The sequence below is a fragment of the Polychytrium aggregatum genome (assembly GCF_025602895.1).
Source record: "Polychytrium aggregatum strain JEL109 chromosome Unknown BJ171scaffold_15, whole genome shotgun sequence".
Taxonomy (NCBI): domain Eukaryota; kingdom Fungi; phylum Chytridiomycota; class Chytridiomycetes; order Polychytriales; genus Polychytrium; species Polychytrium aggregatum.
In genome coordinates, this window is record NW_026516217.1 from 631,222 (window position 1) to 649,815 (window position 18,594).

Consider the following 18,594-nt stretch of genomic DNA (forward strand, 5'->3'; position numbering starts at 1 on the left):
GCGAGCATCATCGGCGCAAGTGGCCCATTGCGCAGGTGACGCTCGTGACGAATCGCCTTGTGCGACCGGTCCAGATAGGGCCGCCGTGCTGGCTGAAAAAACGGCTGCAATCTATCCCTTGCGATCTGCCCCCATCCTCCTTTGGCAATTGCGGCAACCTCAAAAGGGACTCGCTGTCGTCCTCCACGCACGCCCCATCGACATCGTCACGCCCCATCGACATCATCGCGCTCCGTCCAGCCTACCATGACCTCCCCTGTCTACAACTTCTCGGCCGGCCCTGCCGTGCTCTTCCGATCCGTGCTGGAAAAGGCCCAGTCCGAGCTTCTCGATTTTGCCAACACCGGCTCCTCGGTGATGGAGATTTCGCACCGATCCAAGGAGTTTGAAAGGGTCAACGACGAGACCGAGGCTGATCTGCGGGCGCTCTACAACGTGCCAGATAACTACAAGATCCTGTTCATGCAGGGCGGCGCCACGGCCCAGTTCTCGGCCGTTGTCTACAACCTGATTCCCGGCGGCAAGAGCCAGCCCGCCGACTATGTCGTTACGGGCGCTTGGTCCGAGAAGGCCGTCGCGGAGGCCAAGGGCCTCGGCGCCAAGGTCAACGTCGTCTGCAACACCAAGGCCTCTGGCCACAACGGCTCTGTCCCTCCGGTCAGCGAGTGGAAGTTCTCACCCGACGCTGCCTTTGTCTTCTATGTCGATAACGAGACAATCCACGGCGTCGAGTTCCCCGAGTTCCCTTTCGATGCCGTGCCCGCGGGTGTGCCCGTGGTGTGCGATATGTCTTCCAACATCCTCTCGCGTCCTTGCGATGTGTCCAAGTACGGCGTTATCTTTGCCGGAGCCCAGAAGAACATTGGCCCTGCTGGCGTCACCGTGGTGATTATCCGCGAGGATCTGCTGAGCCGCAAGTCGCCCGACTTTCCTTGCCCCGTCTGCCTGGACTACAAGATCTGCGCGGCCAACAAGTCGCTCTACAACACCCCGCCGACCTTTGCCATCTATCTCTCCGGCCTGGTCTTCAAGCACCTGATTGCCATTGGCGGCATCGGCGCCATCACGGCCCACAACAACCGCAAGGCCGAGGTGCTGTACGATGCCATCGAAAAGTCGAGCGGCTTCTACCGCTGCCCGGTGCAGCCGGCCTACCGCTCGCGAATGAACCTGCCCTTCCGTATCTACAAGGATGGCCAGCCCTCTGAGGCGCTCGAGTCGCTGTTCGTCAAGGAGGCCGAGGCTCGCCGCATGTCGCAGCTCAAGGGTCACCGCTCCGTCGGCGGCATCCGAGCCTCTCTGTATAATGCTCTTCCGCTCGAGGCCAGCGCCGCGCTCGCTGCCTTCATGACCGAGTTTGCCGGCAAGCATGCCTGAGCGAAATCCGGCACTTGCCGTGCTTTCTCTTGCGACGAGCTCGGCCTCTCTGGTCTGGGTCTCGGAAGGATCGAGAATCGAGAATAGAGAGAGAGAGAGCAGACCTTTGAATATAGCAAGAACGGCGATTCATCTGCACCACGTTCTTGTGAACCGGACGAACGGGCGGGGCTGGTTGATGTGTTCAATGGGGGAGTTCGCTGGACAGCAGGCCATCTGGCTCGCCATCCGCACGGCCTGGACTGGGGCCTGCAGCGCGGATGCAGCGCGGAGGGGGGTCTTGCTGGCCGTGCCTGTGGACAGATGGTGTTGCTTGGGCAGACGGTGTTGCTTGGGCAGATGGTGTCGCTTGGACGTTGCCGATTGGTGTTGGGATATCATTCTCTTGGCCAAGACGGGCGCACTGTACTATCGCTCTGCCGTTGTCGTCGGCTGGATGGCTCAGTCCCACGACGGTTCGGTGGAGCGCATGGCGATGCATCCTTTGTATTGCGACACCCGTTTGATATAAGACTTGATGCATCCATCGGTGCTCGCTCGCCCGTTGCCGTCAGCGCTGTTTGTTTCTGTCGATTGACCGATCGGCCATCGCGCACACCGCTGTCTCGCGGCCCCTCTCGGCCCCTTCTCGGCCACTTCTCGGCCGCCCTCGCTCGCGCCGCCGCGTCGTTGTCTTCTCGCCGATCGCTTTGCGCTTTCCGCCCCTCCTCTTCGGCCCTTTGCGACGGCTGCAAGGCGACCGAGCGCCCGCTTGCGACCCGCCAACGACCCGCCGGTATCGACCGCCGGCATCGACTCGCCCGTCTTCCTTCATCGCCGCATCTGCCGCTTGCCGGCCCTCTGCTGCGAGCCCCCGTTCCCTGCGTGTGCATGTCCAGGGCTGTCGCTGGCCTTGCCGCGCTTCCGTTTCGCCGTCGCTGCTGTCATCTCGGTAGGTTTCCTTCGCGCGGCTGGTCCTTCGTGGCCCGGATGGCTCCGGCCAGCACTGTCCTGCTGCCTGTGCTGCCTGTGCTGCTTGGTAGTGCTGGTGTCGACTGAGGCTCACCAGCAAGTCGTCCATAGCGACATGTTCCGGCATCGCATCTTGCCAGGCCCGCCTGCGCCGTTGCTTTGTTGTTTTTGTCAGTCGCTTGTCCAGGATTGCTGTTGCCGGCGGGGCTTGCCATCCGCTGTTGTTGCGGGCCCAGCGATTCAAATTGCCTAACTACTCTTCCTCTGGACACGCTTTCGCATCAACCGTCCTCTTGGATATGCATTGTTGATCCAACCATCGTCGTCGCCGCAATCGCCGACCCGACCCGATCGTCACTGCCTTCCGCAATCTCCACAACCACTTCCCGACCCTGGCAATTTCGCATCACGTCCCTCTGTCGACACTGCCCACCGACACTGCCCACCGACGCTGCTCATCGACGCTGCTCATCGACACTGCTCATCAACGCCTCGATCGCTAGCTTTGTAAACGGCACTTGCGATGGATCCTCCTGCGACTCCGAAGCTGCCCACCTCCCGACCACCGAAGGCTGAGCGCAAGCTATCGCCGCTGAATCCCTTTGCCTCGGTCTTTGGCTCCTCAAGCACCGACCATACAAAGGCTTCTACGAGTTCAACCACGAGCTCTTCATCGGCATCAACGCCTGTATCAGCCCCGGCTCCAGCAACAGTAACAGCTTCAGCAACAGCTCCAGCTCCAGCTCCCGCTCATGATACCGCCCACAAGATTTCCTCGTTCTTTCACAGTTCCCACAAGGCTGCTCCGATAGAGCAGCCGGTGGATCATCCGCCTCCCACCCATCTTCCTCCAATTTCGCATACCACTGCATCGATGCGCGATGCCGCCCGGCTGCTGGGAACCGAAGTCAACACGCCTCCTCCCCGAAGCCATTCGCTCAACGCCATGGCCCCCGGCAAAAAGTCGCTGCTGAGCTCGGCTTCCACCACCACCACCACCACCAGCACCACCACCACGCCGAACTCGAGTTCGCTCGACGGCATCCAGCCTCTCGGGCCAGCTGCGGTCGAGCAGGCTACCGCCGGCTCTGCGCCGGTTGTCTCCGATGCTCCCAAGCCCGAGGCCATTCCCTTCAGTCGTCCAGCTGCAGACCTCTCCTCTTCCTTGCTGTTCTCGACATCGCCGCCGTCTTACCATGGCCCATCGCCACTGCAAACCGAGGTCGACACCAGCTCGCCCAGCTCAGACGGTCGCCCGTCGCCCCGGCGCAGTGGCCACGGCAGCGACATGTTTGACCTGCCGTCGCCCAACAGCCGACGACCTCCGTCCGCTCGCAAGAGTCTCACCAACTCAGACCTCAGGAATCCTGTTCGACCCGAGTCCTACAGCGATCTCAGCGCCTCGAACGCTGCTGCCGCTGTCACTGCGGCCGCAGCCGCAGCTGCCCAGTCTCAAATCTCCAAGCGTCGCTCTCTTGCCGATACCCTGCGAAAGGCAAGCAGGGTTCTTCCGGACCATGACGAACTGCTCTCGCAGCCAGCCATGCCAGGCACCGCGAGTGATCTTACGGGATCCGATGGTCCCGCAAAGTCCATTCCGATTCCCTCGAGTCGCCGGAGCAGCCGACACTCGATCGTCGCGACGCTTTCGGGACCCGAAGGCGACACTGGCAGTGGCTCGGACGATGCTTCTGTCGGCACCTCTCGTCGCTACAGCGGCGGGCCAACAAAGTTCCTGAGTCGCAAGGCTGGTTTCACACTCTCCCGAGAAAACAGCCTGAAAGGCACCAGCACAAGCGGCGACTCGCCCAGTAGGCGCGGCAGTGTCAAAATGGCCCGCCCGCGCGACCTGCCTGGAGATCCCAGTCGAGATGTCTCGGGCCGCGGCGATCCAACCCCGGGCTCCTTCGGCAGCAATCGCGATAGCATCTCGTCGATGATGCAGGCCCTCCGGCTCATTGCCGACGATGTCATCGCTGCCGAAGTGACTGACGACCCGCTGCAGAGCCGTTCGGGGACCAAGTCGCACCCGCGAGACTCGATCGACGGCAAAGCCGCCAACCACTATCGCAAGTCCACCTCGTCGCTGCCCAAACACATTCTCACGGCTTCGACGTCTCTCCCTGATCTGCCCAAATGGAGACACTCGTCGCCCCGACCATCATCACCAGTTCTGCTGAACCCACCGCCCTCCCAGATCAGCCCGATGCAGACCTCGACCGAACAGCTGGCCAAGCCCGGGGGTGCATCTGGCGCCGTCCCCGTTCCTGTCCCAACTGCGCCGCCGTTCAGATTCAGCCCTCACCTGCAGCCCCAACGACTGCGACCTTCGAGCGTCCACATCTCGTCCCGGATCTCGTTTGACTCGATATCGGATAAGGATGCCGCTCTGGCCTCAGGCATGTGCTCGCAGGACGAATCGTCCGGTAAGTCTGCTTGTAGTGTTGCTCTTCTCGTCGCCCAGCCACGCTCATTCCCGCATCCGCACTCACGCTCGCACTCATGCTCGCTCTGGGACCATAGTACGCGATGACGTCTCTCCAGAAAAGCTCGTTATGCCCTCTCCGTCAAAACCAGTTAGTGAAGGTACCCACTGCATGCGGCTCTATGGTCCATGGCTGCTGTCGCGATATGGTCCATGGCTGCCGTCACGATATGGTCCATGGCTGCTGTTGCTTCATGATCCGCTGTCGCTCCCAACTGCATTCCTCGATTGCTTGTTCATCGTTTCATCCCTACATTCACAGTCGAGCCCCTTCGTGGCCGCCGCCCAAGAACCCTGACCTCAGCCTCCGATCGCCTGATTCCGGCATTGCAAAAACGGCGATCCACCCGCACGGCCGTCCCTGCCGATGCCGCATCATCAGCAACTGAATCCCCGACGCTGTCCGTCACCAACCAGCAGGACTATGAGGCTGCCCATCGGCTGCTGCACAAATCGCGACAGGTCAAGAACATGAAATGGAGGCCCCAGGCACCCATAGCCGTTTGGCCATCGTGGCAGGACGCCGTCCCCGCAGATGCAACCACATCCGCGCTCACGCGCCGCATGCCATCGACCGTCACGAACTCTGGAGGATCGTCCAAGCTGACCTCGCCTGTCGTCAACTCGTTCCCATTCGCCTATGGCGATATCCGGCCCGCCAGCCCCATGTTCCAGTTCGATGATTACCGCGACGACGCTCGAGCCATGGACATGGGCGATGCTGGCGACGATGCCGACGACGACGACGACGACACCGACAGCCGCTCATCATTCTCGACATCGTACTCGAGCAATCGGTTCACCCCCGCCACAATGTCGTCGCGGACGTTTTCTCCTCAGAAAAAGTACATTCGCGGCCCGCTGTCGATCTCAACATCCTACCGAGGTCAAGCCCCCAACAACGACCGCGACAATGTCACGAGTCCTGGCAGTCCTAGCAGTGTCGGCTCGGCTCGGCTGGATTCCTTGGGCACCTCTCATTCCCGCAAATCTCGGCCCGTACCTGGAAGGGATGGTCGCACCGACCGAAGCAGCACCAGCGGCATGCCGGGTCTCCATCGATCTCAGAGCGACGGCGACCTGTCGGAGTACCTCAAAGAGTTTAGCGAGCTCCGCCAGTCCCTCAGCGTCGCCAAGAATATCTGCAATACCGACCTCCAAAAGTTCATCTCGGAGCTGAATGAGTACGTCGAGCGCGGGCTGCGGAGCCAAAAGTCCTTCAGCCTGGGTGAAGCCTGGGTCGACCCCAACGCTGAATCGGCGACCACGCATACCAGCAACCGTGCAAGCGTCGTGTCGCGCTCGCGAACCGAGTATTTCCATCGACGGGGATCGAGTTGGTCCATGAGCGGATTCCACACTCCACCCCCCAGCTCGCCGCTCTCGGTGACAATGAATATCTCTGGCCGATCTCTCTCTGAAGCCGGAAAGGATGTCGCCCTGAGCGAAATGCCCTCGTTGCTGTCTCTCTCGAACGAGCCCACGTCGCTGTCGTCGCGTGGGCCTCAGGATCAGGCGAGCGAGGCCTCAGTCTCGTGCATTAATCTCACCGGAAGCCCGCAACTGCTCCCCGAGGGCGCGCAAGCCGTGCCTGAGAGCGCTCCGTCAGCGACCGCCTTGGCGCAGAAGCTCAATACCATCGAAGGTTTGTGTACCCGCTCGACCGAATGTGCCTGCCAAGAAGTAGTGGGGGCTCGCTCGAGAGCCGGTGTTGGGAGTCTTCGTGGCTGCTCGTTTGTGTCGCAACGGCAACCGCTCATGGTTGTACTCGGCCGTCGGTTCTGTTTGCTGGTCGGTACCGGATCGAATGCCAACGCAACTCTAACTATGACTACCAACTTTGCTCCACAACCAACCGGGGCTCGCGTGCTGCATGATCTGGCCATGCGTGCAACATGCCTTGCCTGTCTTGCCTTGGGCTCCATCAGCCGGATACCCCAGTCGCTCGCCCCGCATCATCCCGACCAAGCTCAGCCAGTCTTTCACGCCGTCTAGCATACTCCCTCCAATGTCCGACGATGACTACCAAATATCGCCCTTCATAACGGCCCTGACGGAGCTGATCGCCATTGCCACGGACATCATCGACATGGACCTCGCCACCTTGATGATTCCCGGCACATGCAAGGACGTATACGACCGCATCCACACTCTGCGGAGTCTGTGGGACGCCAACCCGGAGTGGGATTGCAAAAAGTACATCATTCGGCTGCTTATCGTCTTTGCCAGCGTCGCTCGGCTGGTTGAGCACTTTGAAGAAGACGGCAAGGTCATCGGATACGTGACTCGCGCTAGCCAGACTGAACGCGGCCCATCCTCGGACAAGTACACCTCCCGAGGCGATCGCGCTGGATATCGAGCCAAGCCTGCGCGTGACGTCGGCATGGGCTTTGAAACCAGCGACGGCGATGAAACAGACATGACCAACACCGATACGGACAATGCTCTGTTTGAAGATACAGGGCGATTCCCGGATGGATCGCGACCGCGGCGGGTCCACAATCAGCGCTCGTCGTTCCTGCAGTCTCAGTCAGACTTGAAGCGACAGTCCGTCTCGATGCTCCGCACGCAGCCCAGTCAGATGTCGCTCATGTCCACTGTCAAGCCCGAGGAGCTGAGCTTGATGGAGCTGCGAGATGCCGCAAACGAATCGCAGAGCCTGAACGTTCTGATGGAAGTCGGCATCGATGGCGTCGTCACCTACATCAGCCCGGTGTGCAAGCTTGTGTTTGAATACGAGATTACAGAGATTGTCGGCGTCGAGCGCATCCCGTTCCTCCTGGACGACGACAAAAGCATTCTCCTGGACGCCACCGTGAGTCTCTCGCTGGGAGACCAATCCGACGCGAGCGAAATCCAGTTCAAGGCGCGGCGCGCGGACGGCCGCATGCTGCAGATGGAAGGCAAGGGCATGATTCTCTACGAGCGCGGCACCGATCTCAAGAAAAGTGCCATTTGGATCGTGCGCCCGACCGGTCTGCTCGGCGACGAATGGAACGACATCCACTCATCCGACAGCGAGGACTATGACAATTACATTCCCTATGACACCGACTCGGACTATGCCGAGTCAGCCCCCGAGGCCGAAAGCCCCAAGGCTGTGGTGTCGCCCAAGCCGGCCGATTTGCCCGACTCCTCCCTGTGTCTGCCGGCCGCCAGAATCGAGTCGAAGGATTCGTTGAGTCCGGCAACAGTCCCTCAGCTGCAGGTTGATCCTCCGTCACCAAGCCGTGACGACCTGGTGCACGAAACGCAGTCGGACACATCTTCCCTGGAGAGCACCACCATCAGCCTCGTGCTGTGTCATATCTGCGAGCGGTCCGTGCCTGCACCCCTGTTCGAAGAGCATACCTCGATTTGCTCGGAGGTCCACCGCGTCGAGATGGACACTGTTCTCCTGAACGACCAGATCAAGGACCTCAAGAGCGAATGTGCCAACCAGAAGAAGGCTCTCCTATCCGAAAAGGAAAAGGCTCAAGCCGACCTCGCCGAGCTCGAAAAGACAAGCCCCCGCCGCAGCGTCCTCGAGAGGAGCGACCATTACTCGTACATTTCGTTCCTGTTCCGCCTGATCCAGCACTTGACCGATATGACGGATGCCATCGAGCGCTCTCTCAGCGTGCCGATGCCGAACGCGCTTGATCCTGCCGAACCCTCGCCACCACTGCCGACCGAGGCGGACGCTACCGAGACACAGGCTAATGAGCCGGAGAACGCCAATTCCGGCGCTGCTGCTGTTAACGCCCGCAGACAGAGCGTGTGGATTTGCCCGCCTGGCACCGAGTTCCAGCCACTGGACATTTCCAAACTGGCCTCCACCAACTTTTCCAATATCTTCATGACCGAAGAGGCCTCCAACCTCGACTCTGTTGTTGTGGAGCTCGGGTATTCAATCTACGAGCTCAGCAAGGAGGTCGAGGTCCTGACGACCCGCAAGCGCGACAACATCGAGAAGATGAAGTCGGACTCGGCTCGGTATCGCGAGTCGGTCGAACGCGAGGAACAGATGAAGTTTGAGCTGGGCGTGGAGGCGGGTGCCCTCAAGGATGCCTGGGAACTTGCCTCGGGCCAAGACGACGACCTTGCCCAGGACGATGAGGCCGACTCGTCGGACTCGATCAAGTCCGAGGGTGCTGGCTCTGTTACAAGCAAGGACGGCGCCAGCTACCCTGCCGAATCTCGTTCGGATGTCGTGGAGGATGGCGCAAACCCGGTCGCTCCTTTGCCAGCGACCGAGAGTGCTCTGGCCCACCAGACTGCTTCAAAGGCTGGTTTGCTGCCGGCTGTGGATCCGACCTCAACTTTGGCAAACCCCGTCCCGATTGCAATCACAGCCCCGGTAGTCACCCCGGCCCCCACAGTACTACCTGCCCTACCCCTGGCTCCAGTTCCAGCCGCGGGCTCGGCTCTTGCCTTGGCCGCGTCGACTAGCTCGACCAAGATTCACCCCCCAGGCTTGAGCTCCGTGGCTGAGACAGCTACGACTCTGCCCCCACTATCATCATCCATTCCGTTCCCGATTTCCATCACAGCATCCGCCGCCGCCGTCTCCACAAGCAAACCCCCTGCCCCCCACAACACCACGCCTACAGTAACAGCCGCAGAGGGTGATATTGCACAGTCGGGACTCTCTGGCGCCGACAAGTCCGCCAACCCTCCGACCGAGCACGCCCCAGAAAACACACCAAGATCGCTCGGCCGACGAAAGACCAAGCCGGCAGAGGAGACCCACGAGCGCATCGAAGCCACAAAGCTGGTCGCTGCCATCGTCAGCAGCGGCAACAGCACGCAGCAGAAGCTGGGCCTACCGCGCTCGCGCATGTTTGTCAGCACAAATCGCACCATGGATGTCGAAGTCATCACCTCGCCGCACACAACCACGCCCAAGCGAACCAGCAAGCTCGCTGCCTTTCTTGGATCGAGCAGCTCGCTCAACATCCCCCGGAGCGACCACAGCTCCCCGACTCGAGATATGCTCGACTCTGCCCTTCCTTCACCATCGGCGGCGCTTCTCGGCACCTCCTTTGGAAGCACCTCGTCCATCCCAACACAGCGGAGTGTGCCCAGCATCAAGGACTATGAGATCGTCAAGCCCATCTCCAAAGGAGCCTTTGGATCTGTGTATCTGGCGCGCAAGAAGATCACGGGCGACTACTATGCAATCAAGGTGCTGAAAAAGGCCGATATGATTGCCAAGAACCAGGTTATGAATATCAAGGCTGAGCGAATGATCCTTACCCAACTCGATAGTCCGTATGTAGTCAAGCTTTACTACAGCTTCCAGAGCAAAGATAACCTATATCTTGTAATGGAGTATCTCAACGGCGGCGATCTGGCGGCCCTCATCAAGAACTCGGGCTCTCTGGACGAGAAGTGGGCCAAGCAGTACATTGCCGAGGTCGTGCTTGGCCTGGAGTTTCTGCACTCGCGCGGCATTGTCCATCGGTAGGTGCTTTTTGGATCGCCGGGCGGCCAAGAGTCTTTGTGCCGTGCAGCGTAGAATGCAGCGCGATGCTGGTGATGATACCATGCTGCCTTAATCGCCGGGTCGGACTGAACGGGAGACTTGTTGCGGACCAGTCGCGCTAACAGATTCACATCTCTCACCCAGCGATCTCAAGCCCGACAATCTTCTGATCGATCAAAGCGGCCATGTCAAGCTGACCGATTTTGGTCTTTCCCGAGTCGGTTTCCTCGGACGGCGCGCTCGAGGCGTCTGCGACAATGTCTGGAACTCGTCGTCGCCCGCGATGGACCGCACGCTTTCAAGCAACAGCCTCGGACCCGCCGCATTCATGTCGCCTGTGCTGTCTCCAGCCAAGCTGCCAATCTCGATGTCATCGACGCCCGTCACGCAGCTCATGCAACCGGCTCAGTCAATGCTCTCGTCCGTCATCGCGCAGCCGCAGATGTCGGCCAGTCCGCTCAAGGCAGCGGACTATCTCCTCAACTCCCCAGCCAACTCATACATGAAGGCCCACAGCCGACGGTCGTCTGTGGCTTCAACAATGTCGATCGGCTCGATAGACTGGCCTTCGAATGCCGGCACAGGCATGATCGGCAGTCGCCTGGCGGAGCAGCCGGATGACCCCAAAGACAAGCGCTTTGTCGGAACGCCTGACTATTTGGCGCCAGAGAGCATTCTTGGTCTCGGACAAGATGCCTCGGTCGACTGGGTAAGCTTTAGGGCCACTCATATTGTGGTGGCCTGCTTCTTCTGCGACAGCACCTTGTCCCGATGCTGCAGAGTGCTCGTGCGATCCGACGTAGCCGTGTCTGACAGGAGCTGTTCTAACGACTCCCGTGCTGTTGATCTGCCCCGACGCGGCCCCTTTCTCATGGCATAGTGGGCACTCGGTGTTATTCTCTACGAATTCCTGTTTGGGCTTCCGCCGTTCCACGCGCCATCTCCGACCGAGGTGTTCGCCAATATTCTTGCACGCTCGATCGACTGGATGGAAGACTCGGTCGACATCTCTCCCGAAGCGCGCGATCTGATGGAGCGGCTGATGTGCACGGAGATTGAGTCCCGTCTCGGCACCCACGGCTCGCAAGAGGTCCGAGCGCATCCGTGGTTCCATGACATCGATTGGGAGAAGCTCGAGCACGCCGAGGCCAACTTTGTGCCGAAGCCTTCCAACCCCGAAGACACGGACTACTTTGACGATCGTGGTGCCGGCACCAAGAAGCCAAGCGATGTGGACGCCGAGGACCAAGCCAAGCCCGGAGTAGGCCCAGCAGAGGAGCGCGTCGATCTGGAGCTGACCGAGAGGGTGATTCCCAAGGATGAAGAGACGACACAAGACGACGCCCCTGGCGAGGAGAAGCCCGACTTTGGCGAGTTTGTCTACAAGAACCTGCCGCTGCTCGAGAAAGCCAACAGCGATCTGGTCAAGAAGATCCGGTCAGACATGGAGATCAAGACGGAACGTGCTCGCACAAAGTCGCTTTCTGGCGCCTCGAATCTGCCGAGCCGCCTCACGCTTCCGCGGGCCTCCCCTCTCGAGCCTGTGGCCCGTCTGCCGCCCCGAGCCGATTCCAAGGAGGGGCTTGAGCCCGAAACATCTGTGAAAGCACCGTCGTCGCCCAAAATGGAGCTGCTCGATGCCACGGTCCATGGGAGCACCTCGGATCTCTTTGGAAACGGAGCCGTCGGCACTCCGCTGAAGGTCAAGCAGCGGCTTATGGAGCAGCCCCGACGCAACTCCCTGCCGTCCAGACTGAGGACACAGTCGCTTGGGTCAGCCAGCGGCGCACCTTCGAACCTGGGGTTGCGCACCGAGACGCCCAACAGACTCTTTGAGACCTCCTCGGTTACGTCGGCTCGGTTCCCTGTCCTGGAGGCGCGCGAAAGCGAGCGTGATGCTGCAAGCTCGCCCCACCAGATGTACCTGAGTCAGGCCAAGCAGCACATTCTGCATACCAAGAGCAGCATGTCCGACATGGAGAGCGGCGTTGCGAGCTCGGCGACTTTCCAGTCCGGAGGCTCGAGCACCCGCGCCTCGCTGACTTCGCAGAACAGTGGATTGCTCCCTGCCCGCGGGTTCGATGCGCTGGTCGTCGACGACAACCCCGTGAGCTGCAAGATCCTGGAAGGACTCCTCTCCAAGTTTAATGGCCGCTGCGTGATGGTCTACAACGGCGAGGAGGCGCTCCGGTGTGTGATGGGCGACGTCAGATTCGACATCATCTTCATGGACATCGAAATGCCAATCGGTAAGCATGACGGGCAAGTGGGAGAGGCCGTGGTGTCTGTCGCTGCGGACAGAATGCAGTGCAGCAGCCAAACTCACGCCATCGTTACGCAACATCTTCCAGTGGACGGAGAGCTTGCTGCCCGCATGATCAAAACCACCAACAACGTCAACCAGTCCACTCCCGTCGTCGGGGTTACTTCGGGCAACGTGAGCACCGCCGCCTCCCAGAACTTTGACTTTTGCATCTCCAAACCCGTGACGAAGGAAAGTCTGCTGAATGTTCTCGGCTCGCTGTTGAGCGAGCGAGACAGCACAAACTCGTTGTAGGGCAATCACCGTGTGCGCCAGCCTGCACCCCCAGACGCAGTGCTGCCGAATGGCCTGCCCCGCCTCCTCGATGGCACTCATGTCTTTGCGTTGGTCAAGCGGCATCGGCTTTGCTCCCTTCCCCTCCCCGCTGAGCACCCTTCCTTACTACCTCTCACATACTATATCCCATCGAGCTGCCGTTTTTTGCTTGTCTTGTCCTCTCTTTCTCTCTCTTTCCTTCTCTCCTTCCTTTACTGTGCTTTTTGATTCACCTGCTTGTTTCCGTCCGCCCAAACGCGATCCCATTTGTCTGTCTTTGCCCCCCTCGTTGATGTGTTTTTACCGCGCTCACAAAATGAAAAATAGGGGCACCCCAGAGTCCCGAGATGGCTACCAAGGCTCCGCGCGCAACATGTCGTGCTGCTGATTTGACCGCAGCCTGGGCGTGGTAAGGAGTATTGGCGTGTTTGTATTTCCTGAAGCCACCTTACTCAGTATTTTATGGCCGAATCGGGCCCATCCTTGGCTGACACGATGGCGGGCCAGGGTGAAATATTCTGGCGAGTGTATAGGGAGAAGCATATGCCAAGTCCAACGAAACGGAAATAAGGCATTGCGATCTTTGCAGACAAACTGTATACTGGGAGGGAGGGACCTGGCAGAAGCTCTCCCACGATCACGCCACTGCTCAGTCGGAGTGGCTCTCATGGCCGCTGCCGAGGAAGGGCAGCTGAACGACGTCATTGAACACAAATGTGCTGTTTGGCAGGGGATGGTTTGGTACGCAGGGTCAGTGCCGGATGCTGATGGTTTCGCCGGCGCCGATGAGCATGCAAGCACATTGCCCACACCAGAGCAAGCAAGTGCATCAGTCCAAGATCTCGCATGGAGCCACGAGCAGGATAACATACCCGTAGATCAAGACAATGAATCCCAAGACCTGCAGCCACTTGAAGCTCTCCCAGCCAAGAGCCAAGCTCACAATCCAGATGAACAGCGTGCTGTTGGGCCCATATACACAACGTCAGCGAATCAGTCTCTGATGCCAGAGGCACTTCAGGTGTACTCACATCCTGGCGGATGCGACAACGGGGGCGTGCACAGGAGCATTCAAAGAGGGAGGCGGGGGGCGGGACAGGCAGACACAGGGCAGCTTTTTGGCGCACAGCACAGGCCGCATCTCGATCATCCAGCTCACCGGCAAGTGTCGATCGTGGATCGCGAGGTGGCGCTGAGGGTCTTGGTCACCGAGAGACCAAACCAGTTGAAGAAGGCAATCGAAAAGATGATACCGACGGCGGCAGTGAGAACGGCCGGGGTGCCAAAGACCTGCTGGTATCCAACGGGCAGATCGAAAAAGTTGCCGGGAGGACCGCTCTTGCCGATGGTGTAGTAGAGGATGGGCATGAGACCCAGGGTTGTGACGAAGCCAAAGGTGCCCTCCAAGCCGACGGCCTTGAGCGCCGGGACCTCAAACGAGCTCATAATCTTCTCTTCGATCACAAACTGAGTTGCCGTGAAGATCTGGGCAAAGACAACGAGGAAGAAGCCCAGCCAGGATCCGGACACGCGCTCGCCATCGAGGATGCTGCTTGCTCCGACCAAGCCAACGCCGATGAAGACCAAGCAGAGGGCAATCCATCGGTGGAGGGGGTGACGGTGGCCCAGGAACAGAACAGAGAACGTTCCGGTAAACAGAACGACGGATCCACGGAGCATCTGGTAGACCGATGCCGAGATGTAGATGAGGCCGACACTCATCAGGGTGGTTGATGTCATGTCACAGAGGGTTGGGAGCCAAAGCAAGAAGTTCTGCCAGCCCGTCATGGCAGGCGCAGGGGCAGCGCCGTCCTCGTGGGCGCTGATCAGGGGAGTAGACTCGCCAGCGGCAGAGGTGCCCACGACTCCTGCCTCTTCGTGGTCATCGGGATGGATGATGGACGAATGCGACGAGACCGCGGGCGAAGACTTGGCGGACTCGGAGTACAGACTGATGTAGTAGACCAGAAGACACAGAGCCTCGCCGATGAACATATTCAGCGTCTACATCGCACACGGCAGACAGAGGGAGGTTGCGGAACAATGGCGGTTAGATCGGCAGCGCGAGCCAAGGATCGGTCACGGACGATCAGCAACAGTCGAGGAAATCACCAGCATTGACTGCCGATGGAGTCTGTCGGCCACAGCTCTTGCTGCTGCACAGCATGCCCACGCATCGCGAGGAGACGGACCTGCCAGATGGGCTGCTCAAAGTACTTTCGCTGGGACGCATCGGGGTCGTCGCAATTCTCGACGCACTGCAGAACCTGGTACTTGTTCAGGATGGTGTTCACCGTGCCGGTGAAGAGCATGCCCGCAACGAGGGCATAGACAAAGACGGACGAGGACGGCATGGCGTCGAGTGTGCAGCAGCGGCGGTGTGAAAGCGGGACGGAGGCGATGGATGTGATAGATGCGATGGATGGGTGGGCGGGAGGTGGATGGAGACGGATGACGCAGCCGGACAACGGCCGGGGCTGGTGACGGGTCACCTGGCCGCGGAGCCGATGTCTCCGACCACGTGCAAGCATCTGCTGCGCATGCGCAGTCGTGGCGCGGCGACAAGCGAGACGAAGCGAGACGAAGCGAGGCGCGGCGAGGCGCGGCGAGACGAGAACGTGTCCGATTTATCTCCCACTATCAATTTACTCCGGCCCCTCGCGGCTGCTCATCTCGACATCCATCTGGACATTGGCCTCGACATTGCGTCCTGCCGGGCTCTGCTACCACTGCCGCTGCTCGCCATGGCCGTCTCGACGCCCGAGTTCCTTCTGCGGCTCATTGTGTTTGTGCTGGTGTTTGACCTCTCGTCCGTCGCCGTCAATCTGGCCCAGTTCGTTGTCCTGCCGCTCGCGCTTGTGCCAGCCACAAAGCTCATCTACCGCCTGTGCATCCGGGAGTCCCAGCGATTGTGGGTGACATGCATGCTTTCCGTGCTTGCGCTGCTGTCCCCTGTCGAGCTCGTCTTGACTGGCGACTGGGAGGCCTGGAGGACCGACTCCCTGCACCCCGGCGACTCGGTCGTGATCGCCAACCACCAGATTTACACGGACTGGATGTACTTGTGGGCCTGGGCGCATCTGCGCAATGCCCACGGCGACGTCAAGATTGTCCTCAAAAGAAGCCTCAGAAACATACCGGTTGTAGGTATGCGGACGACCGCCATCCACTTCCCGGGCTGACGGAGATGTCGACAGCTGCTGTGCCCCGGCACCCGTGACATGTATTAATATCACGGCTTGCCTCCAGGATGGGGAATGCAGTTCTTTGAGTTCATCTTTTTGAAGCGCAAGTGGGCAGAAGACCGCGATGAACTCGTAAGCTCTCTCGAGCGGGCTCGCCGCGATCCACTCCCGACCGAGCTCATCTTCTTCCCTGAGGGCACCGTAATCACCTCCGACACCTCCGAAAAGTCGAGAAGTTACCACGCCAAGGCCGGATATCCATGGGAGCATCCTCGATTCGTCCTCGTCCCCAGGATTACGGGCTTGTGGACCAGCCTGAACGCTCTCCGGGGGCAAGGTACGCGGACCGCCACCAGCACCGCTGGTCGTTCAAAGGCACCCCTCCGTCATCTCTACGACTGCACCATCGTCTACGACGGCATCAAGCCGGGCGACTGTCCCTACGACAAATACCCGATCCTCGACGTTTTCCTCAAAGGCACCGGTCCGGCCAGGGTCTTTATCCATGTCAGTAGATTCGAGGTCGCGTCCATCCCTGGCTTCACCGAAGCCGAGTCCCGCGACTCTCTTGAGGACGGCGAGAGTCGCTTTTCCGAGTGGCTTCTCGGCCGATTCCAGGACAAGGACAAGCTGATAGAGCACTTCCACGCCACCGGCCAGTTTGTCGAGAACCCTGGACGCTCGCTCAGAATCCCGGTTGCGCCGTCGCTCTCCGACGCTCTCAAGCTGGTCGCACTGATCGTCACTGAGGCAGCGCTCGCATGGCTTGCGTTTCGAGCCGCTCGCTCTGCGTGGTAGCAGCGCTGCATCTGATTCATCTCCAAGCATGCTACGTAATGACCGATTCAGCAGCATTACCAACATCATGTTATGACACTGTCTATCCATATCCAAAGATGGCGTCGCTGCTCGCGATCTTGGTCAGCGTCACGGTTCAGGCTATTGTCATGCCCAGGTCTTATCGCCCATGAACACCAACCGAAGCCTTAGCAGCCCCCCCCCAGCTCCCACAGCGACGACCATCTGCTTCGAACTCCTGAATACACATTCTATTCTCGGGCAGTGCCATCCACAACGCTCGTTGGTCCACATGTCGATACCCGGCCGTCGCGCGGGTAGATCCGCAGCAGTCTATGGCCGCTCGTCCTCGCTTCTCATCGTGCGCAACTACACGACCCACCAGATATCAAGGCATGCCGACTCGAGGAGTTGCATATGCGACGCCAGCGCACAGCAAGGTCGTCCCGCTCTGGTCCAGCCAGCCTATTTGAGCATCGGCAATTCGGTCGCTGGATGAGCTGACATTCATGCACATGGGATCGATGGGCCATCGCCGACCAGGAACGACTGTCCGCATCGGACGGCGGCACTCCGGGCTACATCAGTATCCCCGTCGTAAACAGGATCAGAGCGAGCACGAGGGCAAAGGCGGCCAGCTTTGATCTTTGGTGGTTGCGGCCTCGACCGCCGCTCAGGGATGCTTGTTGAATCGATGGGTTGTTGACGATGCTGGCGTTGCCGGTACTTGCGGTAATGTCGCTGCTGCCCACGGCCCCCGGGCTTCCGGGTGTCTGGGAGACGTGGGGATTGGACGAGGCTTCGGCCAAACACCGTGCAAGTAGTCAATACGTTTGATACTCCCACGCCTGCGACAACCATTTGCCGACGGAGCTTGCCCCTTCCCTCCCGTGCAGTTCAACTCACTCGCGCAGCTGTTGCATGTCGCCCGAAACCCAGTCAGATTCGGCGGAACAGGGCAGGACAATGGAAAGGATCCATAGCACGCTGCTTGGTTGCATGTATCGGCAGACGCCGATGCCGACATCTGAGTGTGCCAGAGGGTTTCCAGGGGCGGTGGGAATCGATCGAGGCGAAACATTGTCAGGACCAGCCGGTGGGGTCAACTGCAACAAGGATACAGGTGGCCCACCGTAATCGCTCCCACCGAAGGCAGGTTCTTGAAATCGCACTTCTTTGCCGACGTTGCTTGCACCGAGTTTGTGGCATCGATGCAGCAGTAGCATATGCACTTGTCATATCCGGTGGCATCATCGGCCCGAATCTGCTCGCAGGACATTGCAGCAGCAAATGGATGCCAAGAGCAGAGTCAGTATGTGTATTGCTGAGGATAGCGCCGTCGATGACGGCTCAGGGCACAGAGTGGGTCCAACAGGTGTGCAGCGGATTACGGTCGATACCCACGCCGCGAAGCGAAAGCGAGATACACAACGCAGCGACCACAATCGAATGTATGTAGCGATCCATCTTGCCGATGGACTCTCGGCGATACCGCATCTGCCCCGCACCCGATTATATCGTCTGCCGATGTTTCGTGGGAAGCCGGACCCTGGGATCTGCTTCCAGCGGCTGCCCGGCTGGCCCCTGAGGGACGACCCTGGCTGGCCATCGAGATCCAGGCAGGCTCCCAACAACGACGGGGGTCTCGGCAACGCAATGCTGCTGGATATGCACCATCGGTGTCGGTATCCGCCTCTCGCCAACCTCGGCGGCCTGGCTCGGCCTGGCTTTTGGGGGCCGTGCCCTGATACCC

The 18,594-nt window shown here is 59.9% G+C and overlaps 5 protein-coding genes across 5 annotated transcripts; 3 read left to right on the top strand and 2 right to left on the bottom strand.

Moving 5' to 3' along the window:
* Positions 1–83: 83 nt before the first annotated feature.
* Positions 84–1,573, top strand: BJ171DRAFT_502022 (pyridoxal phosphate-dependent transferase). The gene has a single exon (XM_053110735.1). The coding sequence runs from the start codon at positions 247–249 to the stop codon at positions 1,375–1,377; it is 1,131 nt and encodes a 376-aa protein (XP_052967479.1). The 5' UTR covers positions 84–246; the 3' UTR covers positions 1,378–1,573.
* A 5,248-nt stretch (positions 1,574–6,821) lies between these two features.
* On the top strand, positions 6,822–12,837 carry BJ171DRAFT_423179 (uncharacterized protein; the record flags this gene model as incomplete). The annotated part of the gene is made up of 11 exons (XM_053107585.1): positions 6,822–7,324; positions 7,391–7,954; positions 8,105–8,570; positions 8,727–8,920; positions 9,053–9,569; positions 9,714–10,258; positions 10,425–10,823; positions 10,878–10,989; positions 11,161–12,083; positions 12,243–12,529; positions 12,632–12,837. The coding sequence occupies 11 exons, from the start codon at positions 6,822–6,824 to the stop codon at positions 12,835–12,837; spliced, it is 4,716 nt and encodes a 1,571-aa protein (XP_052967480.1).
* Positions 12,838–13,376: 539 nt separating this feature from the next.
* Positions 13,377–15,308, bottom strand: BJ171DRAFT_73101 (uncharacterized protein). Its single transcript, XM_053115860.1, has 4 exons — positions 15,051–15,308; positions 14,018–14,862; positions 13,731–13,820; positions 13,377–13,577 (listed from the first exon to the last, which is right to left on the bottom strand). Exons 1-4 carry the CDS (start codon positions 15,210–15,212, stop codon positions 13,508–13,510), a joined length of 1,167 nt encoding a protein of 388 aa, XP_052967481.1. The 5' UTR covers positions 15,213–15,308; the 3' UTR covers positions 13,377–13,507.
* A 223-nt stretch (positions 15,309–15,531) lies between these two features.
* Positions 15,532–17,119, top strand: BJ171DRAFT_441625 (acyltransferase-domain-containing protein). The gene is made up of 2 exons (XM_053108079.1): positions 15,532–16,005; positions 16,108–17,119. Exons 1-2 carry the CDS (start codon positions 15,603–15,605, stop codon positions 16,839–16,841), a joined length of 1,137 nt encoding a protein of 378 aa, XP_052967482.1. The 5' UTR covers positions 15,532–15,602; the 3' UTR covers positions 16,842–17,119.
* BJ171DRAFT_502027 (uncharacterized protein) lies at positions 17,120–18,576 on the bottom strand (the record flags this gene model as incomplete). Its single annotated transcript, XM_053110736.1, has 4 exons — positions 18,246–18,576; positions 17,974–18,105; positions 17,748–17,868; positions 17,120–17,640 (listed from the first exon to the last, which is right to left on the bottom strand). Coding segments are annotated over exons 1-4 (562 nt in total), but the record flags the coding sequence as incomplete, so codon positions are not given.
* Positions 18,577–18,594: the final 18 nt, after the last annotated feature.